The following is an 11,044-nucleotide window of genomic DNA, read 5'->3' on the forward strand; positions in this document are numbered from 1 at the left end:
TCCCAATGCGTATAGGAGAATTTTTTTGCTATTTTTATAAACATAAAATATATTTAAATCAAGGGATTACTATGGAATCATGCTGATATCCGAATTAATAGGAATAAGTTGTGAAATGCAAAATTCTTATCTGCAACAGTGGGATGAAAAAGTACATTAGTTTTTATTTATTCCAATAATCAAGCTAAAGCAATGCTATTAAAGCACATAGCAATGGATAGTCATAGGCATTTGCAATGGAAACAAATGGGCAATGTCCACCGATTATACAGTATATTTCTTTGTGAAAGTACAAAATAGCTATGAAAGGGCAGGGCTAAAATTCAGTGGCAAATTGAGCATACAGAAAATGAAGAGTGAAAAAAATCTGCCTTAGGTCATTTAGTTTAATCATAGATACATACATAGTCTATCTCCACTGCAGGATGAAGGCCTCTTCCACATGTTTTCAACCTACACAGTCATGAACTTTCTTTTTATACACACAGGAACATGCATATATATATTTCGCCTATATATGCCTACACACACACACACACACACACACACACACACACACACACACACACAGAGGCACACAGATATATATATGCACCTATATATGTCTATACACACACACACACGCATACACAAACATATATATACATATATATATATATACATAACATATACATAACATATACACATGCATACATACATACACACACACACACACACACACACACACACACACACACACACACACACACACATATATATATATATATATATATATATATATATATATATATATATATATATATATATATATATAAAGTGTTTGTTAAGTATTTTAGAATACCTTGCTAGGCCCCAAACATGGGACAAATCTTATTGCCTGTTTCAGCCTAACCCAAGGCCATCCACAGGCTGTAGTCACAACAGTGACAGCTCATATTTGTGTAAATTTATTTGGATTGCTGCCTTTAACTCTTTGTTAGCAATCCAAAAAAAATTACACACATACACACACAAACACAAACACATGCATATATATTCACACACACACACACACACACATTTGATTTAGGTGCTGTCTGACTCCAAAATGATTCTGGCCAGCTCACAACATAGCAAACAAAATAGAAGCACAATGTAGAAACACATATATCCAAGAAGAGTTTCCATCCACCTTAATCCAGGCCTGGGAGAACAGCCTAGACTTCAGGGCCCTCTGGAATGTCAGTAGGGTGGGAGCCTCACAGATTTCAGGAAGAATCTGACGCCAGAGGGCAAGCATCACAGCATGGAAATATTGATGTTGCTGCCTGACCTTCTGACTCCCCACAATCCTTTTGCACTTTTTGTTCCCTCCTCCCAGGCCAAAGCACCATTCACCAATTACCTCACTCACCCTACACATCATAATATTGTGTGCATCTAAATTTCCAATATGAAGTTACATTCCTTTTTCTTGATAAGGATGCTTTAAAAATTAGTAGACCTATCTCAGGTCTACATTTTGACGTAAACTCTTCATATTAATGAGAGTTTGCATACGCTGGATAAGGCATGAATATACAAACAGTAATATGCTTGTCATGGGAACTAAAGAGGTTTTTACGCATCATGTTTCATCAACAGGAACACTGTATAATGTTATTCAGAAGGGCAGAGGTATTTTTAGTGCCCTTACGTATGCCAAGTCTCTTGCCCAGACAGTGAGGCAATTTGTGTTTATATGGCTTTGTACCTTTTTTCCTTCAAGTTGCTTATAATGCTTGTGAAGAAGCTGAGATTCGAGCGAAATGAAAATAGTACATGTTATTTTTCTGTTCTGAGAGGGAATTAGGAAGCAGTTAACACATAACTCCCCTTCAAAATGTTATTACAATTAAAGGATACCTAGACTATTCAAATAATGTAGCCACAAACAGAGATCCATATTGGACTGGATTTTCACAATAGAATACTAGGCAAGAGAAAGTACCAGGTCCAAAGGATGGGAAGTATAGAAAATAGTTCAGAAAAAAGCCATTTTCTCAATAAATACCCAGACTTGTAAAATTTTATTCCTCTAATTACTTTAGTTCTCCCTTCCCCTAGACTGTGCTACCTCGTCGTAGGGGGGGGGGGAATCTACTATTTATCCTGGAAGGGATGACAGGAGATGTTGGAAATGTATGCCAAGAGTGCATAACCTCAACTGTGTAATAAAATAAGCAGGCATCTATATTTGACTGCAGAAGTATAAGAAGACAGTATAAAATTATTGACAATATAGTTCCAGATTATAGGCCTCTTAGATCAGATTGCATTCAACATACTACTCAGGAAGCTGTACGGATCATCAGGTATTAACATGTTTATAAAATGGGTAGATTGAAACCTAGAGGTTTTTAATTGCTCACACTGCCATTCAGAAAAAGAAAATCTGAAGCTGCAAAGACAATGTGGAAACATTTAACACAAACTGGTATGCTAAAGGATGCCACTGGGCAGATAGTTACTAATGTATAGATCAAATGAAGATGAATTTGTGCATTAGAAATACCAATACCCAAGGTAACTTAGGAGATATTCTCCACCTATAATAACCTGTAATAGTAGAATATCAGCAATCTGATACAGTCATAAAGCATGATATCACATGACATGTTGCTTAGCAACATCGATTCTGGCAATGTCTTGCCATCATTAACTGAATTCCAGCAGTTGTTAGGCAAGAACCCACCTTGATCCAAGCTGTTCCATTTCAGACTCTCCCATCCCCAAGTCTCGGGTAAATTAAGCGACTGCCTCCTCTTGAACTCCTCCTATCTACCTATCTCCCCCCAAACCTTTGCCCTTTTAACTGTCCTGCAAAGTGGCATTCCTCAGCAATGTTGTCACTGAGGTTGAAGTAGAGGCTCAAGCTTTCAGCAATTTCTGCCAGCTGCCACCATTTCCAGGCCTCTACTTCAGCCCCAGCACCACTGGGGCCATCACCACTACCACCAATGAGATATGCAACCTCATGCCCCATGTTGCAGCCAGGCACCCCAGCACTGTAGTGCAAAGACTCAGAAATCCCCACCTCCCTGTACTCTGCTGGCACTGCTGCATCCAGCTAGTCTTCAACATCTTCTCCCATTGCTGACAAGGAGTGCTCAGCCTGGCCAATACAAAACTGGTGCTGGCCATGACAGGCCTTCCTCCTGAGACTGAACATGCTAATCACATGACACTTTGGGTGGCTTCTGAAGCTTTTTGAAATCTCATGAGAAGGTCATACCTGTCTTTCTCCAAATAATGCATGCTATTCTCCAAATCATCTAATTATCACAAGCAGGCTGTGGACGATTTGGAGAAAGGTGAGCACAATCTTCTCATGAGGTTTTGAGAAATCTTCGGAAACATTGCAAGGCAACCTGCAATTTGTAGAATGGTCCCTATCGCTTTGAGAAGAAAGCTTTGCATGGCCAGCACTAGCCTTGCATAAGGGGCTGAAGAAGAGGCCAGAGAGCAGCAGCAGCAGCTGGCTGACACTGTTGAAAGCCCCGGGCCCTCTGCTTTAGCCCATTGCTGCCAATTCTGTTGGGCAGAATTGCCAAAAGGGTACAGATGAAGCAAAGATGGGCGGTTGGTGGGTACTGAAATGTCCCTGCAGTCATAAGTACAGGCAGGCTGCCTGAAAATTGATCATGTGAAGAGGCAGTCGCTTACTTTTCCTGTTTCCAGTCTCGCCCTCCTTCGGCAGTAGCGAGGCCTGTGGGGCCATGGCAGCTGTATGGGGCCTCTGTATTTTGGTGAAGGTGATCGAACCAGAAGCCCATAGAAGTGGAAGAGCTGTTTCTTCAGACTGGAGCGCGCTAGCCTCTCGCCTGTGCTATGACATCAGCAGAGGAACTAGCTGTACTGATGGGGCACTCACTGAGGGAGCTGCTGCTGGCAATGGAGCCAGAGAAATGGGCCAGGAGTGAGCTGCCCATGCTGCTACCACAAGGTGAAGCTGGTGGGGAAAGGGAGATTGGACCCATGTGACCCGCTTCCTGATATCCTGCCGTGATGTGTTGCCGAAATCTGCTGCAGCACCAATGGGGCGGCGTGAGAGGCTGCAGCAGGATACCAGGAAGTGGGTGTGTGGGTCTGATCCCTCTTTCCCCACCAGCTTTGCCTCATGCAAGTGGCACTAGCAGCTGCCCCCCAACCCGGCCTGTTTTTCTGGCTCTGTTACAGGCAGCAGCTCCCTCGAGTGGTGCTCTACACAACCGGTCAGTGTATCTCCTCTCACTTTTGCTCTTTCCAGTCTCACTCTCATTTGGCAGTAGCGGGGCCTGTGGGGTGATGGCAGCTGTATGGGGCCTCCATATTTCAGTGAAGGCAACTGTGCCGAAGCTTGCTGAGTGAGCTGCTGCTGATAACAGAGCTGGGGAAACAGGCCGGTTTGGGGGGGGATAGCTGCCCATGCTGTTGCCACAAGGCAAAGCTGTTGGGGGAAGAGTGATCTGACCCATGCGTACCCACTTCCTGGTACCTTGCCACAGCCATGATGTGGCAGTGTTGCCGAAATCGGCCACAGCACCAGTGGGGTGGCATAAGAGGCTGCAGCAGGATACTGGGAAGCGGGCACATGGTTCCGATCCCCTTTCACCTTGTGGCAGTGGCACTGGCAGCTCCCCCACCCCACCCAGCCTATTTCCCCAGTTCCGCCCCAGCAGATGGAGACAGCGGCGAGGGGCTGGAGGCACACGCAGGACAATGCAGAGTGGCAGCTGTGAGGGGTGTGTGCACACCAGAGCCCACTTTCATCCACTGCTGGCCCCACCAGTGTGAGGATGGGTGGCACAGCTTCACTTCCAGAGCTGCTGCCAGCCAGGCCTGGCAATGTAGGGATCACCACCGCTGCCACTTCCTATCCAGCCTGGCACGTAATAAAGTAGGTAGAACCACAACTGTCCCTCTTCAACCAGCTGCCTGCTAACTCTCCGGGGTCCCACATGGCCAGATGTATCCTGGCATGGTTGGTTTCCCACCTCCCTGTCTCGTCTGTTCTGGCCTCGTATGCTCTCCTTTTCCTGGGCACAACCCACTGCATTGCCTCTAACTGTCGGCTGGCTGTCCAGCTCAGAGGTGGGTGAGGTGGGGCTGCTTTTTGTCTTCTCTTCAGGATGGCTTCAGCAGATCCCCCCTCACCTACCCACCCCCCTCTTCCCCTTCACTCTACTTCCGAGCCCTCTTCGCAGCTCTGCCCACACAGCCACCAAAGCGGCAGGTGGAGGGTCTCTGCTGCTGCGGAGCTGGAGATATTGCCCCACCTACCACTGCCCAGATGCCCTCACTTCCCAAACCATTTCTTTTCTAACCTTCTTTCTTCATCACGCACTTCCCCCCTCCCCTACTCTGCCTGTTGCTGGAGGGCTAGCCCAGTATTCACAGTGGGCTGCGGAGCCCCAGAGTGTGCCAGTCGAGGGGCCGGCAGGCTGTGGCTGCTGATGGACACTATTGGCCCCCATGCGCTCACTGGCCTCTCTGTGTGGGGGCCAAGTGGTGTCAAGGCGGTCCCTGCCTTGCCTTGCCCCACAGCAATGGCACCCCCATCCTGCCTCCTGCTTCACCTCACTCTCCAGAGACCCCCTGGATCTCCCCTAACCCTGCCCACCCCCCACAGGTCTCCCTCCTCATGAGCAACATTGAGGTGGCCACGTCCACCCAATCTGTCATGACCACTGCAGCCACGCCCACCCAGTGGAGCACACCCACCCAGCACCCGGCAATAAATAAGTGGCTTTTGGGTTGCAGTTTGGGCACTCGGTCTCTGAAAGGTTTGCCATCACTGTCATAATTGTTCATAGTGCGCAGTATTTCAGAAGCCAGAAATACTAATCTGAGAAGCTTTGCCTTTGGTACACATACTTTTTTGTTGACACACTGTCACCTCTGGTCACATAGGCTTTTCCGCTAGTTGAGCATTATTCAACCCAACAAAATAAGTTTGTCAGAGACAACAGTGGAATTAGGACATATGAGCAGTTCTGCCTATTCATGTTGCTGTCCGTGTAATAGGCATAACTGCAGGATAAAACCAATGAGTGATACCTCTGTTATAGCATTCTTAATTAAGTCAATGCAGTTCTTGTTTAACTATTAGTGGACTCCAGAAGGAAATTAATTCTGGGATAAAAAGAAAAGGGACACCTTAATAACAAAACTTAACTTCCAGACTAACTTAAATTTCACTCAGAAATTGCATAATTCTTAGGGCAGGAGTTCTCAGTCCAGCAGTGATCATTTCACAAAGGTCATCTAGTATATTTTATTGCTACTTTTATTGTAAATTATTTAGAGATAAGGTGCAGAAACCATCGCACATATCTATTTAATAAATAAATATGACTGTGTGAATTGGAAATAAATACTTGTGTAAAAATGCCATCTGGATTCAAGTCTGAAGTGAGAATTATGTGGCTAGTGCATGCAAAGCCCATGTAACAGTAATGATTTATTAACTCCTGGTGAGTTAGCTAATGGGTTTCCTTTGGCTTAATGTAGGAGTCCCAAACCCCCAGTCCGTGGCCCATTTGGAAACGGGCCACAGAAGTGGTGGGTGAGCACGTGCATGTGCACAGCTCCATTTGCACTTGTGGCGGGTGGGTGCACTCACATATGAAGCTCCATTTGTGCTTGTGGTGGCTGCGTGCACCTGTCACTTGCATGGAACCATTCCCTCTCCCCTCCCCCAGCCGGTTCACCAGGCTAGAAAGATTGGAGGCCACTGGCTTAATGGATGACAAATTTGGCAAGTCTGCCTGGAGAAAGAAGCAGCTAACAGAAGGTCTTTTTTTTAAAAAAGACAATCGGACTGAAGAGATTTAAAGTTTAAAGAACAGGCAAGAGCCAATCAGCTTTATTTTTAAAGAAAGGATGACAAGGGAAAAGAAAAGAATGTCAAATATATTAGCATTTTTCCTAAGTAAGGACAATAAAGTACTAAATAAAATAGTCATCTTTGTAGATAACAAATTATATAGGGAACAGAAACTATAATAAATAATAATAAATAATAATAAACCTTTATTGTCAAAGTACAACATGTGTACATTGAGATTAGCTGAGCCTCCCCCCCGTGCTCTCTCCCCCCAACACACAGTGACAACAAACCCTCCATCCCACCACACCATGTGAACCAACTACACCACACACCGGCCTCCCAAGTCAATTCTGCATAAGATTATGTCCCATTTAAAAGCCTAACAGCCCATGGATAAAAGCTATTTTTCAGCCTGTTGGTACGGCTGGCTATATTCCTATATCTCCTACCGGATGGTAGGAGAGTAAAGAGATACCATCCAGGGTGTGAGTCATCCTTGAGAATTTTCCTCACTCTTCCAAGGCAACGAGCCCTGGCGATGTCATCCAGTGGTGTCAGGGAACAGCCCACAATGTCTTGTGCTGTGCTCACTACCCTCTGTAATACTTTCCAGTCCACGGCTGTCAGACCAGCATACCAAACCACAATACCATACGAGAGGACGCTCTCTATAGTAGACCGGTAAAAGAGGGTCATTATCTGTTGTTCTACCCTGTTCTTCCGCAAGACCCTAAGAAGGTGAAGCCTCTGTTGGGCCTTTCTAGCCACCTGGGTTGTGTTAACTTTCCAGGTCAGATCTTCACAGAGGTAGACTCCCAAAAATTTAAAGGAGGAAACTCTCTCTACACAGTCCTCCCGGATGTAAAGTGGGGCAGGTTCCTCCTTTTTTCTCCGGAAGTCTAACACCATCTCTTTCGTCTTGCCGATGTTTAGGTGCAAGTTGTTGTTACTACACCATATGGATAGTTTTTGTACCTCCGCCCTGTATGCTGTCTCATCCCCACCTGTAATAAGACCCACCACAGTTGTATTATCTGCGAACTTGATTATCGCAGTGGATGGGTCAGATGATACACAGTCATAAGTGTATAAAGAGTACAGGTAGGGGCTAAGCACACAGCCCTGTGGCGTGCCGGTGCAAAGCTTCAGGGGGGTGGACAAAGCAGACCCGACCCTCACTGTTTGTAACCGAACCCTAAGAAAGTCTTGAATCCAATCGCAGATGGCGGGGGAGAATTTCAAGTCAGTCAGCTTCTCGATGAGAATATAGCTATAGCTATTATACCTTCAAATCATTCTTGATTCCTGGTGACTGCCTGGACAAATCCTGCAGTTTTCTTGGCAGCATTTAATAGTTTACCATTGCCACCTTCTTTTACACTGAGAGAAAGGGAGTGGTCCAAAGTCATCCAGCTGGCTCTGTGCCTAATGCAGAACTAGCGCTCAGAGACTTCTGTTTTCTACACCAGTGCCTTTAGCCACGCTACCAAACTGGCTGTCATGCCAGATGTAGCTGACATTATGGGTATAGTTATTTACATTGCAGTGTATGTCTTATAGGATCTGTCCATAATTTTCATGTCTATTAACTTTGCTTACATATATATGTTTTAATGTATCAGTTCAGAACTAGTTTATTTTAAGAAGCCTTTGAAAACACTTGCTATTGGCACCTCTGAAACTGAGTCAAACAGGGTTGATTTCTCTTTATCACGCTTGGAAAAATTGGATTTATTATTTTTAAGTACCATTTGGATACAAGAAGATACAGATTTCTGATAGCAGATGATTTTTAAGACATTCTTTGTTCTTTATGTACTTTGTGCAAGTTGTCAGTAAAAATAATTCTGATTGGCTAAGCAGAAGAAACTATTTTAAAAGCATACATTTGGAAGAAAGTTGTCACTGTTGTGCATGTGTCATGCAAAGATGAAGACTTATGTTCTTCATAATTGCAGAACTGTATGAGGTAGGTTGGGGATATGGCTTTTGTTTAATTGTTACCTGCATATAAAATGGACATATTCAGCTGAAGTTACAGTGTTTATTCATGTGGTTAACTTACGTTTGGACTCATCAGAACATAGGATTAGACCAGGGATCAGCAACCTGAAACAGTGAAAGAGCCACTCAGAACTGGTTCCCTCACAAAAGGAAAAACTGGGAGCTGCAAAAAATGTGTGCACATGCATGTACATGCGCGCATGCTCAGAACAGGGTTTGACTGAAGAGTGGAGCCAAGGCGAGATATGCACCTACCCTGCATATTTGAATTGATTGGTTGAACTTTTTTAGTCCCACTTTTTTTTCCCCAACTGCACATGTCAGAGGACTGGGAGCCGCAGGAGACGGCTGAAAGAGCCACATGCGGCTCCGGAGCCGCGGGTTGCAGACCTGTGGATTAGACTAAGACATAAGCCATCAAAGGCTATATTATTCCCCTAACTCTTGAGAAAAAGTTAACAGTGATCTCAAGCCACCAAGAAGAATTCAGTGCTTAATTAAACATATGAGTTCCATGGAGTTAAAGTTGTACAAACCATATATACAGGTAAGATTGCAACTAATTGAGAATTTCTCTGAGCCATCATCCCAGTTAGTTTTAATTCATTTATTATGCAACTCTTAGCAAACTTCTCAGCCAAAGTAATTTGCTTATTTTTAACAGCTTTTATCACAGAAATGGCTTATTGTCACAAAGAAAAGTGGCTAATAAATATGATGAATAAATAAAACAGTGTACAGCACATGAACTGAACATTTATGTTTAGAAAGCATCTCAGTAGCTTCCAACTTCATATCCTCTGCAAACATCAAAGAAATCTAAAAGAGGGCTGCAAAGTTAGGTAGCCTGGTTCAGCTCAATCTATTTACGGCAGGTTGTCTCATCTATGCAGCAGCTATTTGAGTTCCATAATAAAAGTAGTGTTTGAGTGTGAGAAATGTTTAACTGTTCTCTCCATTGTTTATCTTCAGATCTGCATAACTTCAGAAAAGGAACACGGCGGGTTTATCAAAGTATACAGTGGGAAGAAAAAGGGCTTTGTCCCAGTAGATGTCTTAGAAAACATCTGAAATTTGCCCGCTCAGCAACTGCAGTACAGTAGTGAAGCTTTGCCAGCAAGACCTGTCTGCTTCATTTTGCACTGTGTCTACCCAAACAAGCTGTCTTAAAGATGACTAGGGAAATCTGGAGACAACTACAAAGATCAACTGTTATCATGCATTTAGTTGCTTTGAAGCAACAAACAGTGGTTGGTCAATAACAAAGTGTATTATTAGAAAACGAACTAAATAAAGGGAGGGGAGGGGTGGGCTGCTTTTCTAAAAATAGGGGAGGGTGAGCTGCTTTTCTAAAAAGACAAGTAAAAAATTAAACTGGATGGTGAGTTTTGTTTTGTTTTGTTTTTTTTCTCCTGAGCAAAGCTACTAATGGTTACCCTTTGGCAATAGGCAACTAACCTGTAAGGTTAGGTTTTAATCTTGTTCAGATGTCTTAAGAAAACTGGTAGGAACTTTTAGTCAATGTTGTTTGATATGTGACTCATTAGGATGGGTTCAGACTTCCTGTGAACTACTGTGATTTGATGGTTGAAATATGTAGTATGAGTCTCGTCTTTAAAATATTGTTCCCCATTTTAGGGAATCAGGATAATATTTAGTTCTGACTTTTAATTTTTTTTTATTAAAAAGCAGTTTAAGTGAAACATGTAGACATCAGTTTGGGAAACATGCTGCTACCCGTTACCAGTTCTCTGCAGGTTTGTTGTGTGTGTTTTTTTTGGGAGGGAGTAGGTTAAATTGATGAGTTTGTATATCTACAACCAGTTGCAGTTTACAGATGTAAATTCTGATTATGCAAGTGATGCATAATATTTTCCCCAGTGATGCTCGTTAGACATTGTTACCAAAAGAACATTGCTTGGAACAAGAAATTTAGCTGCAGACATATTAAATACATTTTCAATTTTTAAATATGTGTGTGTACATAGATGTGAGCATGTTTGAGGGTACATGCACATAAACACAACATGGGCTTGTTTTTGTGGGTACTCAGTTCCCATCAGAATGAAAAAAGCATATATCGGCAGATATATATGGTGTCACGAAACGTCCTTGACGACAAACCACAGACACATCCAAGGTACGAGTAACGTTTATTCTTCTTCCAAGCAGTAAGACTAAACCGGGATAAAGTCAGCGTTGGCAGCATCC

The 11,044-nt window shown here is 43.6% G+C and overlaps 1 protein-coding gene across 2 annotated transcripts in view; it reads left to right on the forward strand.

The window, feature by feature from the left end:
• The window catches only part of STAC (SH3 and cysteine rich domain), a gene marked incomplete at its 5' end in the record, with an annotated part of 80,848 nt that extends 70,843 nt beyond the window's left edge, over positions 1–10,005 (forward strand). For both annotated transcript variants that reach the window (XM_083378363.1, XM_083378364.1), the window contains one exon: positions 9,806–10,005. In XM_083378363.1, the coding sequence (XP_083234489.1) occupies positions 9,806–9,904 (99 nt within the window). In that variant the 3' untranslated portion in view covers positions 9,905–10,005. The remainder of the gene's footprint in view (positions 1–9,805) is intronic.
• Between the last annotated feature and the right edge of the window lie 1,039 nt (positions 10,006–11,044).

This window comes from Vipera ursinii, assembly GCF_947247035.1.
Source record: "Vipera ursinii genome assembly, chromosome: Z".
In the NCBI taxonomy this organism is placed as follows: Eukaryota; Metazoa; Chordata; class Lepidosauria; order Squamata; family Viperidae; genus Vipera; species Vipera ursinii.